Below are 13,479 nucleotides of genomic sequence, written 5' to 3'. Positions count from 1 at the left end.
CATGCCTGGAGTCTCTCCCAACAGGCAGCATGGGTGAATCCACTCTGCTGCATGGCTGGGAGAGAGCTTAGCTTTTTGGGCATGAGCCATGCAATGCTGATTAGCCTCAGGCAAAGAGAACACTTATTAGACCATTTCACTTATTACTACAGACATTGCAATAGAATATTCTTGAAAGTGATTTAATTTCCTTTTATTAGACTCCTCTTTTCTCTCACAATTTCCTTCAAGTCTTTTTGCCAAGTGAAGCTAACTGCTAACTCATGTGTTGCTCCTAAATATGATTAAGTGAGATTAACAAAAGAGTATTTGTCCCAAATGAGGAGAGCTGCTTCCCTCAGACATAAGCAGAGAGCTCATGCATCCTGGGTCAGACCAAAATGTGACAGTGGTGGGACAGTTCCTGGTGATCATCTCCAGTTGTGGAAAATCAGGCACCACAGAGGAATTTCCTAGATATAAGAGAATGTCTACCGAAAATACCAGTGTGGGAGACAGGAGAAGGTGCATGGCCAAAGTACTTGTGCACTGAAACCCACAGCTCAAAGCAATGCAGGTTTTCAGAGACACAGCTTAAGGTGGGGATGGCACCAGGTCTGTCACCCTGCAGGCTCACAGGACAAACCAGGGCTGTGTCCCTAGGTGTCAGGGACTGTGGGGCAATGACTGCCTGGCTCTGCAGCCCAGAACACATGGAGTATGGGCTCTGCCTCTCCCTCCATTGCCCTATAGCCATCCCTGGAAATCAGACAATTTACCAGCATCTAGTAACATTCTCTGGTCAGTTCCTTAATGCCTGTTTAATCAAGGAGGAAACCACTGTCACCATAGAGTTTGCTGAAGGGCTCTGCCATCTCAAGTCACACCACTTCCCTGTGGTTTCAATTGTTTTGTGTCAGTCTTACCAAGAGGGTAGAAAGTCAGTTCTTCTCTAAGGACAGCAGCTGAAGGCTCAAGTCCCAGGCTCCCAGCAGTGCAGATACCTGCTATTGCCCAAATTTTATTCTTCTTGTGTTAGGACTGATAATACAGATCCTTTCTGGTATTATTTTGGTATTAATTTTGTTGGCCTCGGAGGAGCTGTGGCAGGGCTATACAAAATGAGGATCTATCTAGCCCTTTGCCCCTAATAACATGGAATCATTTCTCTGTATTGGAACAAGCTGGTGATTGTGCTTTTCTCCCCAGCTTTGTGAAAACACTCTAAACAGAGGGAAAAATTAGTAAGTATTTTACTGTATTGTTTTTGCATAGCAGAGAGGCTGGATAATTAATTCTGGATTCTCTCTTGCTTTGTCAAATAAGAGGGTATATACACTTGCTACAAAACAGCAATTTTAAAAATTAATTCCACCAAATTAGCACTGTAGTGTTTCATTTCTACACTGACCTGACTTTCCCTACCACAAAGCCTTTGCACATCAGCTACTTGAGTTCTAATAGGAGTATGGCTCTCTTTTGTCTGTAGCACCCTATTCAGTTCAAAAAACCACCAAGTTTTGCTGTATTTGAAAATGTCAGTGCCCCAGCACATGGGTGGCTAACAGCACAGAGTGTACCTCCACATCCTGCACTGGCACCTGAAGACTGAAAGACAGACTACCTTTGAGTGGTATTAGTTCTAAGTTATAGTCCCACATATGAGTTTCTATCTTGATCTCCTATTTCCACTAAAACAGTTATAATTTTTGTCTTTTTAAGGTGGTATTTATTAACTGACATCAAGATTTACTATGTTCGAGTTTTAAATATACAGCATACTTCCAACCTCAGATTCCTTTGAGACAGCATTTTCAACAAAAACAGTGGAGGCAGAAAAAATCAAAGAGTGAAAATTCAAGGGAACAGCTGATGTACAACTAATTTATGGTGGGTTGACATTAAAACTGTTAGTGTAGCATTTAATGCATTTTACATGGTGTTCTGTACCTCAGACTCTATCTGTTAAGGGTCAGGGAAGCAATATTTACATGTCTAGGTTTAAAATGTTGACTGTGAAGGTTTATTGACAGCTGAAAACCACAATGTGGGCAATAAAAAGGATGTGCCATGCATGGTGGCCAAACCAGGAGCAGGTTCTATTCAGATGAACTAACAATAAGTAACAGATCACCTGGAGAGGGACTCTGATGATCTGAGAAGGCATCAAAAGGGACAAAATGTTTGAAAAGTAAGTAATCTCCCTCCAGCCTTTTGGAGGGAGGAAGACCTTGGGTTAAGCAGATACACAGAGACAGTCCAGGGCAGTGCATACAGAGGGTGTGTCCTGAAATTTTCATGGTGTGAGGAGTCAAGGGGATGGTGGTGTACGCAGGTATGGCTCTCTGTAATCACTGCAGCTTATGTGGACAAAGACAAAATATCTTTATCTTTGGTACTGCTGCTAATTTTGCTCTAACAGCCCAAGGTACCGTATGGACTGCTAATTCTCACTGAGAAGCTGGAGAAGCTCCAGGCAGAGCTTGCTGAAGCTCTACAGGGCTGCTGTCCACACGACAGGCATACCTAGGCTGGCTGAAGAAAGCTGACAAAGGCACAGTGACTGCTCAGAAAAGGTTCTGTACAGATGAGCTGGGTCTAGGTGTGGTAAGAAGGGCAATGTTTATAGGTGAGTCCTTCAGGTTGAATTAAATGGCTTGAAATGTATCTTAATGTTTCTGGGATTTAGTCCTTGAGTGAAATGCTAGATTTTCCAAACACTCTTGGGTATGTATGATTTCTCATTTATTTGAGTAAGAAAGACAAAAAGAATAATACTGAAGAAATGCAATGAACAGTATACATCAGCCAAAATGCTTTAATTGCTCTGAAATTTAGGATACCAAAAGCAAAGCCATGCTGTGGAAGTTCTTCTGAAAGACTGCAATGAAAAAAAGCACTATTTTATGCATCTGATACATTATTTTATACGATTCTGACACTTTGGAGGACTTCTGTATTCAATGAGACTAAACAAGTCTCTGCAAACTGGGGATGCTAATAGGTCTCCACATCTTCTCTCTCCTCGACCATCTCTCTTTTGCCAAAGTTGGTGTGTTCCTCCAGAAACTTTTCCAGGAATTTCCCACCAGGTTCAGTCACAACCCAAATGCTAACCCAAATGACTCCACAAAGGTGCTGGTCTGAGGCTGGCCTTCTCAACCCCCTCCTGATGCTGCCCAGCAGTTTCTTCCCAGCAGTGAGACTGCAGAGAAATGCTCTGCTGGTGCAGAGGCAGCTACTGCATGAGCCTGTGCAGCAAAGTGGGTCTCACTCCACCTGTAGGGTTTTGCCTCTGCTTTGGAAAGCAACAGGAGTGTTTAGAAATATACTACTGATTACCATATTTGTGTTCTGTAATTCTTCACATGTCCGACTCCACCAGGAGCTTAACTGCAGCCAGTGGGATCTTACAGTCATTAACATTTACAAGGCAGCAGTTCACAGTTGTTGAACTAACAACCTACCTCTAAGAAACTGATTTTTCTCCCCTCTAAGTATTGACACGTGCTCCACTGACTGTGATGCTTATTCACAGTGACAGTGTGTTTGGTAGAAATTCATGTTTTCACAGGATTTGTCTTGTGCAGACAGTTTCTAATTTACCTCTGCTCTTGTTTTAATTCAATCAGCTGATGGAGTGCAGCTGATCTTATGGCACATATGGCTGCTGAGGTTTGAAAAAAGGCCCTGAATATTTGATGGGTCGATCCTTAATGCTTCCTGCTAAAGAATTAGCAAGACTGCTAATGAGCCAGGAATCCCAACTGGGGAAGGGAAAAATACAGAATTAGATTCTGTTTACATTATTTTTTTAATGTTGCTCAAATAAGAAATGCAGTGCTTTACACACTCTGATTAGATTCACAGGGTAGAGAGAGTCAAGTAAATCACTTATCACAGCCATCAGACTTAAAATGTCATTTTCATAAGTGGATGTCCTGTGGCCATGAGGAGTCACAACCTATTTCAAGGCCATCTGTGGGTGCTTATCCCTCCCTGTACAGGAGGTTCATGGCACCAAGGAGAGCTGTCCTTCACTGGGGCGGATGTTCTCAGCTGGAGTCCATGTCCTTTCACTGCCTCCCAATGGCTTTTTCTATCTCCTCTGAGAGAAATTATCTGTCCTCCACTGCAGAGCCCAGCCTGTCTCCCCACTGCTCCATGCCATTTCAAAGGACGTGGCTTTTTCTGTGTTAACTGGCTGTGCTCGGGTTTTCTCCAGCCCTTTCTCTGCATTCCTGTTTCTCCTCCAGCTTCCTGCTGTCTTCTCATTCTGCAGCCAAACACTGTTTGCAGGCCAAACACTCAAACTATGCCTCTCTCTACCCAGTTCAATGACACTTCTCATGTCAACAAAAAAATCCAGGGAATTCACAAGGAACCTCTTCAATAATCAAAAGCTCAGCTTGCCTGTGGGTTTCCTTCCAACAAAGCTACCACAGCTCTAGGAAATCACAGCTAAGACTGTAAGGATAGCCAGATCAGTCGCCGCTTACTTTACAAATCAAGAACTGCCTGCACTCAACACGCTCCCTTACTTAACTCCATAGCAAATATTCTCTGAGTGCCTCCTGTATTGACTGCAACAGTTAACTTAGTGGAGAGGCAGGACTCTTATTGCTCCCATTTTTTGAAGGTACTACAGAAAAATAAATGTTTACTTTAAACCTCATCAGTCATAGCAAAATACACAGTTCCACACACTAATAAAGTCAAATAGAAATCAGCCAGAATTACTATCATAGAATCACAGATGGGGCCTTTCAGATCTTTTAGTTCCAACCCTCCAGAGAAGGGACAGGCAGGGACACCTTCCACAAGACCAGGTTGCTCAGGGCCCCATTCAGTCTGGCCTTAAGCACCTCCAGGGATGGGGCATCCACAGCTTCTTTGGGCAACCTGTTCAAGGGCCTCCCCACTCTCAGAGTAAAGAATTTCTTCCTAGTATCTGACCTAAACCTAATCTCTTTTAGTTTGAATCCATTCCCCCTTGTCCTGTCACTACATGCTCTCATGGAAAGTCTTCCTCTTTCTTGTAGGCTTCCTTTAGGTACTGGAAGGCTGTAATTAGGTCACCCCTAAGCCATCTCTTTTCCAGGCTGAACAAGTCCAGTGGTCTCAGCCTTTACTCACAGGAGGGGTGCTCCTTCCCTCTAATCAACTTGGTGGCCTCCTTTGGACTTGCTCCAACAGGTTGATGTCCTTCCTGTGCTGGGGACCCCAGAACTGAAGTAATCTTGCTTAGCCAGGCTGTGTTTTAGCAAGGAAGTGAGTAGGTTGGCTTTGGCAATGTCTCAGGAACTCGCATAGCAACTGCTCCATGCACGGTGGAACAAAGGGTATTTGTGTAGTCTTAACTGTTATTTTCCACTTCAAAGTTTTCTATCATGTCCTCCATGAACAATGCAAAGCTTACAAGGAATTGCCTTTTAAATCTACTAGCAAGAAATGAGGCTTTTCTCTCATGTTTCAACATTACATCTTTAACTTGATCTTACTGGAGATATTTACATTGAAAGCTCTCTTAGAAGTTTCTCTATCCTCAAAGTGTGTGCCTGCAGCTGGACAGAGAAGTCAGCACACTTTGAAGAAGCTGCTATAAATTAGTGCATGGGGTTAGATGAGGTTCAGGATTCCTGCAGTGATTATAAACTCTACAGGAGGCCTTACAACAGCTCCAATCTCGACAGGGTTACTGTCTTGTTAATCAACCTCCTTCAGGACTGGAAGAGGTTCTGTGCTTCAGCACTTGGGGGCATTCTCTGGAAGCTGCAGTTTTGTGCAGAAGGATCTGTCAGTTTACAAAGTCCATAGATCTTCAATACATTTGGTAAAACAACATCAAAAAAGGCTAGACTTAAGCTGTGGCAACCTGTGTTGCAGCAGACAGCAAAAAAACTATAAAATCTTGTCACAGTGAGTGCAACATCAGATTTGGTGATTTTAAAGCCACGCCTAGACTGATTTGCAGCCCAGGCCCAGATGTTAGTTCTGGCCATGGCCACATGCTGGAACCAGAGGGTGACAAGATCCATGCACAAACCTGCCTCTTCTCACCTGCTGGGGGAACACAGGGAAGCAGATGGAGCAGATCTGGGGCACACTTACTACTGCCCTCACTCTTGACTGCAGCAGCATGGACATGCCATGGAAGTATCTGTTTCATGGAAAAGCCACAGCCTGATTTGTGCAGGGAACACATCATCTAGAAAGAGGGGATATTTTCTGCTTTGTGTTGTGCAAGAGACAGCCTAAGTAGGGTGAAACATTCCTTAAAATGATGAATTTTAAACATCTTCTTCCTTTTGCTGATGCTCCATGTATTAGGAGTGGTCCTTCCCATAATAAACACATTCCAGCAGGCCAGCCATCTTTTCTGAGGGGAACACAAGTATTTCAGCTGCTGTGGCTTTTCATTGTCTGCCTTTGGGCACCTGTATAGCAACTTCATATTTTCTGTTTGAAAAGAAGCTAAACTTTGGCTTTATGATGTGAATAGCACCTCCAACAAAACCATGGAAATGGCATTCCTTATTAACAGGCTGTGTCAGAAAAGTAGAAATCTGTGTTACAACTTCATGGATCTGCTCAGGACAAAAAGGGGGAATGGAGAGGGATGGAAATGTCTAGATGCCAGTAAATTACAAAGTGAGCAGCAAAGGCACATTATTACTGTTGCTGTTTTCAGTAATTACCAATAACAACCACAACTGCAGATCTGGATTTGTATTATGAGAGTACCTAAGCACTACTTTTGTAATACACAGCAGTTCCTTGACATAGAAAGTCCACTTTTCAGTATAAAAGAGAGCAGATGGATATATCTGACCTGACAGAGTACTACAAGAAACAATTGGGACAAAAATGTTCAAGCATGAGAAACAGTGGTAGAGCCCTGACCTCACCACTGGTTTTCCACCATCCTTGGGGAAAAAAGAGCCCCTTAAGATTGGGAGGTAGCTATGGAGCTGATTGGGAAAGTTTTCAAGGCTCTTCCCAGATCTGATGGGAAGCATTGGAGAAATTAATTGATGTAAAACTTAGCAATATTTTGACATCACCAGCTAAGCTAAAAGTGGGATTTCATATGTTAGCATGGACTGGAGACCTTAAAGTCAGAGACACATTGCTGTACTTGATGTGATAGAGAAGGAGATGACAGTGGTGAGATGTGAAGACAGATGTCTCTGGGCAAGATGTCAAGCTAGGAAAATGATCTGTGCAGCAGCATGAATGGAGGTGGGTAACATTGCATTTGTCAAAAACTAGGAAAGGATGCAGCAGCAATCAAAGTGTGTAATGAGAATTTTGGACCAAAGACTTACACCCTTGAGAATAAAGAGCTTCAGTCAGAAATTCTATAGAGTAACAGCCTGGAAGATTTACGTGTAGTCCTAGACACAGAGACACAAGGGAAGGTCAGAGTAGAAAGTGATGCCCAGGTTTGCAGACATGGAAGATGGGCAGATTGGTGAGGTTACTCATCATGAAGCTTGACAAAAATATTTCTTGAGGAACATTCCAAAGGAAAAAAAAGAGAGAGCAGCAGCTATGTTCATTATGTTGGAGATGCACCTTACTATCTTTAGTCATACAGCCCATTTTCCTTCTCAGATGGGGTCTCTTACATACTCATCTTCCCCTGAGTGGAAGGAATTGTGCCTCTTCTGCATTTTTTCTTAATGGCATGAGCCAAACTACAGAAACTAAAGGAGGAAGACCAGTTTCTCTGACTGTTAATTTTAAAAGCTTTGCTTTAAAATGAAAATGGGAGCCTAAGTGTCACATCACATCATGAATTCAGGATATCTGCCACTAATTTGTAACAAACCAGCAGGGACTGTGGCTTGGGCTTGTTGAATATGCACCTAAGTCCTAACAAAGCCTACTTTGTAAATGTTAGCTAAGCAAAAGCTCTGCCAGTGAAGTCATAAGCAATACATCATCATCACCCTTTCATAAACTCTTTGTCCAGTTTAAGAATTAAAAGCTGCATTTAACATATTGAGGGAGAATGGAGAAATGCCTTTAGAAACAACAGGCTTGATGCAGTGCTAACCTCCAAACCAAATATTTATAACCCTGTAGTTTATAAATCATTAGAAATATTTGGGTGGTGTAATACCGAAGAGGTAAAAGCACATACAGTAACAGGGAGGTTTTATCATTCCATCTACCTTGCTTTGTGTTTCAATCACATCAAATTTTTAAGAATTGTGAATTATCGAATTATTGTTTTTGAAAAAGAACCAAGATAACCATGAGTTAAAATATTACAGAAAATTTTCACTGTTTATAAATATTTCTGCCACAGAAAATAATCAATATCCAAGTTAATTCAAGCCAAGATCTGTCTGGATGTGTATTAATTTGCTCCATGAAAATAAACTAGAAATTACAAAGATAAAAGAAATAATAATGAAATATGGAAATAACTACAGATTTTGCACATTGTCATTATGTAATGGACATAATGAAAATAATGACATTACATAATTAAATCCAGGTGGAAAATGACCTTCCTAGACCTCCCTTCAAAATTAAGATTTTTGACAGTCATGATTAATGGAAACATGCACTTTGCATGGTTTGTAAACCTGAAACATCATTGTACATTTCAGTTTATAATTTGTCCCATTATCTGCTTCTCCATGCATGAAGGTCAGCTGTACAGGCATAAAGTAGCAGTGAAATCCACAGGCTTTGAAAGGTTGTTCTCACAGATTTTTCAATTATTTTTCATGAGGAAATAATTTTGCCTACTTTTTCCTTAGAAAGATGACAATCTAAAGGAGGAAAATTTTAACAGCAGTAATTGCAATATTCTTGTTATTCTCTTGTCTTTTCAGAGCAAACAAAATTGGACTGGAAAAAATGGGTTTTTTTTAGGATTCCTACCCGCAATATTTCTTCAATGCAGCTGTTATCTCCTGTTCCACTGTCCTGTAAACAAAATGAGAAGACAGTTTGTTTATGTTTTAAAAAGAAATAACAAATAGGTCTGAAGACATGGTTGTCACATGAAATATATTCCAACCTCTATTACAGATTCAAAATGAGACCAAGTCTTTCCAGCATCTGAAAAGTTGCACTGCTTAAAATTCCCAAATTATTCCCTAGCAGCACCACAGGAAGATGCAATATTTACAGTGTTTACATATGATTGCAACATATTTCTATAAATTCAACAGACTTTTTTTCACACCACTTTTGGGTTCTGTTCCTGCAGTTTGGGCTCTACCATGTATGAGTAAGCAGAAGCAAAGAAGTTATTGCATGTACATGGATCCAATGCGCATTTATTTCTATTAAGTAAATAACATCTCTCCACATCCTTTGGGCAGCACAGCTCTGCAGTGACACTGTCTGTGCAAAGGCTGAGGATGTGTAGGGCAGATGTGATGCCGAGGGGAGAGCTGCAGAGACTGCAACACAGGCAGCAACACTGAGCATGGGCACAGCAGTCCTGAGAAGCTGTCATTTCCTAAAATGCCGACTCTAAGGCCACCCCTGCATTGTGGGACTGAGGGCGCAGAAGAATTCGACTCTCCCAAGCAGTATGACTCACTCCAGAGCTACTCTGCAGAGGGGAAATCAGAGATTTGGCAGGGCAGCTGGAGACCATCCAGATGGTGCCTCACCTGCGTGCTCAGCCTGGGTGTTCACTGGGACCCAAACTTCTGCCAGCAAGGACGAGGCAGTGTGAGACACACACCCCCTTCCCTCCTGCCTGCCCCCTGCCCAGTACCAGCCTGCTCACACTGCCTAGCACACCTGGGAAGAGAGGGCACACTTGGATGGAGGTACTGATGCCAAGGGGTTGCCCATCTCTTACAGCTCTCCACAAGATACAGGTGGCTGCTGCATGCAGCAAGCTGTCTGGGGATTTCCTTCACCACACTACACTCCCTGACAATCCCCCCAAAAAAGGCTTTCTTCTTTCTGCAGAACAGAACTAATTCATGAAGCAGGGGTTTGAGATCTTCCCATGTGGGGAAAGGGGGATAGAAAAAAATCCATCTGGTAATTACTGTACCCAAAGAGCTAGCAGAGAGGTGAGCTTGGTCTTCTCTTGTTTTCAAAAAACCCCTGGATGCTCTGAATTTTCAGGTGTGCACCTGGAGATATATCAAAGCAATTCATTTTTCCAAATGAAGCTCTTCTCTTCTGGAAATCAGACTTCTTTACCACATCTGTATTTGTGCACCCAAAAAATCATGAGGCTTTTTCAAAAATTGATAACTCTGCCTACGAAAGCCAAATGATTGCACTGACCAATTTGTGCAAGTCCTGGACACTTTTACCACCACTCCCCAGTTTGAGCTGAGGGAGTGAGGACATCTGGATCTTCAACTGCTTAAAGCCCACCAGCTGTAACCAAGGTCAGGAGAACAGCAGCCATGCATATGCAAAAGAACAACTTATGTTTTCTAATTTTTTGTGGCTGTTGTTTCATGCCAATTCGTAGAAAGTCTTAAGTGTTTTATTGCCTGCACTCCTGCTAAATCTTTGGTGAATATGGCCCTCAACAAACAAATTAATCACATCAACTCTTGGTGAAGCACAGTCCATCAGCTTTACAGCTGATTTCAAAGGTAAAGGTACATGTGGTGAAGTCAGACTTTGAAAAATTACTCATATCTGATCTATGGATGCTGAAGAGAAGCTGCTGCCCTGAGCAGATAGCCCTGTTCTGACCTCAGACCTCCCCTGAGGAGCTGCACACCACCATTTGTGATATTCCTGTCACAGGAGCAGGAGTGCAAGTGTTTGTGCTGCCAGTGAACCTAGCAAGATGGAGAGACACAACAATCTCTGTATATTTAATAATTTAAAAATTAATAGTTGCTATTTTTCTCTTCTCTGTGGGTTTCCATCTATTTTTTCCCTTTCCTTCCCCAAGCCCCAGTTTGTTCACTTGCTATCCCACTAACAGTGGAGAATGCAAAGCCCTCATCATGAGTGCCTTGTTTAGAGAGAAACCAATTCACTGCCATCTTTAAGTTGTCTGTTCTAGTCTATTGCCATCTTACAGAAGGGACAAGATGACCATATGATCTTATGCTGTATAGAGCACATTGAACATATGATAAAATGATGATCTCTTTCTCTGTGAGGATAAAAATACTGAATGTGAATTTGGCAGCAGGCTATTTCAGACTAGGATTAGGAACAAGTGTCTGTTACGAAATTAAATAACTCCCCTAGAAGTGTAGTGAAAAAAGTCTGCAAGTACTCATCAGCAAGAAATTTTGCTTTCTATTACCCCAGAACTAAAACTTTAGCTTTTCTTTCTAGCCCATCATCTGTCTGGGCAGGAAGTAAAAGCTTTTCACATCTGCCTCTCAATATCATCATGCACCATTTCAAAGGGTGAAAAATAGGCTGGAAACACAAAACGAAAGACAAGACATGTAAAACTGATATAATATTTGTGGGAAACTCCCTTAATGTCTACGTTTTCCTCTCTGTTTTTCATCTCTTGAGTGCCAAATGTAAATTTGATTTTTTTTTTTTGAGTATTTACGAACATCTTAACATTACTGTTGATATCAAACTTTCTAGACCATCCACTACACCTCTACTGATGCTACAGAGGAACGTGCGCTGCCATGGATTCTGGCAAACTGAATTTAACTTTGTGGCCACAGTTTAGGTTGAAAAAAAAAAAGAAAAAAAAAAGCTGGCAAATGTTTCTTGAAATGTAAATTAAAAGAAGGGATTGCATTAGCTGCAGAGAGCCCTTGACACGCTATTTGCTTGGGTGGACTTCCCCATCCAAGCACTATTGCATTGGTGGCGGCTGCGTGACGCGGCCCCTGCGTATGGCTGATGTCGGTACAGCTTGGCAGGCTCTGCAAAGCAGTCCCTCCACAGGACATTCCTGCAATAAACGTTTTCATTATTATTTTTAAAAATTAAAATTAAAACCAAATAAAGGTTTTGAGGCTGCTGTTGCAAACTAAGCTGAGGAGCTGCTCCCCTGTGTTTGCTCTGACACTGATGAACCCGTCTCGTTTGTCTTCCTCTCTGTTTTGCGATCTGTCATAACAAACTTGCCTCACTGAACCTCCAGTGGACCATCAGCGAAATACTGCCAAGTCTTGGGGACCTGTCAAGGAAAGTGGGCTCAGCCTCTTTCCCCCTCGGATTCTGTGCCCATTGCCCTCGTCCCTCGGTGAGCAGAGCCTGCAGAGCGCTGAGCTCTGCGCCCAGGGGCGGCCGCCGTGCGGGCTGGCGGGGGATGCGCGGAGCTGCCGCCCAGGATAACGGCAGCGCTGCTCGAGAAATACCCGGGAGCATCGTGCTGCTGATAACACGAGCAGCTAATTACCATGCAAAGCACAGAGAACTGTAAGAAACAAGACTGACTAAAGGCTACATAGAATTCTTGGGAAACGGGATGCCATTTCAAAAAAAAGCTACCTCGGTAAAAATTTTGTTTTAGAGCATTATTTTTTCTTCCCTTACCAAGAGCACTCACACAGAGAGATATAAAGAAACCTCTCTGAAAGGAATTGCCTATCTTGTGACACTTCTCCCTCCTTTAAATCTTTATGTTGAGGAAAGAAAGAAAAATCTTCTGCAAGTATCTATTTCCATTTTAGCCCAAGAGATTTTTATGATGCAAGCTTTTGGTGCTGTCATTATTTGGACTGTGCTAGGTGTTTTTATGAAGTGTCCAGAAGCTATTGGATTTTTGTCTCCAGTATCAATTAGGCATGAGGACGATCTCCAGAAGCCTGAGGTACATACTCATTCTCTTCCCCTCAATGGGTGCCAGGCTGGTTGTGTCAACTCCAGCCAGCAGCATGACAGTTGCCACCCCACGTCCGCCCCACGCTGCTCAGGCACAGCACAGCACTGCCCACCGTGGGGCTGCAGGATTTCCCCTCAGGAAAGGAGAAAGGGGAAAGGGGAAAGAGGAAAGGGGAAAGGAGGGAAAGGGGAAAGGGAAAGGGGAAAGGGGAAAGGGGAAAGGGGAAAGGGGAATGGGGAAAGGGGAAAGGGAAGCTTCAGGCCCTGAGTGTTGGCAGGCAATAACCAAAATCCATGATGAAACAAAATAGGAAAAAAGGGGTGAGAAAATCGCACCTTGGTGAACCTAAATCTGAAAGCATATTAGAAATGCTTCTTTGCCAGGCACACACACACACACACACAGACACATGCACATACAACATTTTCTATGCAATCCATTTGCTAGAAAGGGATATCCACTATGAAGAAGTAAACTCCTCATCTTTTTACTTATCTGTAAGTATGTGTTCTGCCTGTTGGGTTCAGGAGAACCATTACTCTCAAAGTTTCCCTTCAATCATTTCTTTAACGAGATCTTAACACATTCAAGTTGTTGAATTTGCTGGAGCTTAACAGGGTTTTGTGCCTGAGATTGGAGATGTGGTTTCTGGGGGTTCTGCAGAAATATAGCCAGGCTGTGGAAAGGAATTTTGGGGAAGTGTCATTTGCAGATGTCCAGGAAGGGTTTTTAGACAT

General features: G+C 42.6%; 1 protein-coding gene across 1 annotated transcript in view; it reads right to left on the bottom strand.

Moving 5' to 3' along the window:
* AFF3 (ALF transcription elongation factor 3) overlaps positions 1-13,479 on the bottom strand; it is a 328,079-nt gene that overhangs the window by 169,602 nt on the left and 144,998 nt on the right. Inside the window, exon 4 of the mRNA XM_036389605.2 lies at positions 8,881-8,925. Coding sequence (XP_036245498.1) covers positions 8,881-8,925 — 45 coding nt within the window. The remainder of the gene's footprint in view (positions 1-8,880; positions 8,926-13,479) is intronic.

Source organism: Molothrus ater, chromosome 2 (assembly GCF_012460135.2).
Source record: "Molothrus ater isolate BHLD 08-10-18 breed brown headed cowbird chromosome 2, BPBGC_Mater_1.1, whole genome shotgun sequence".
NCBI classification, from domain to species: Eukaryota; Metazoa; Chordata; class Aves; order Passeriformes; family Icteridae; genus Molothrus; species Molothrus ater.
This window is presented reverse-complemented; position numbering and strand designations above follow the sequence as displayed.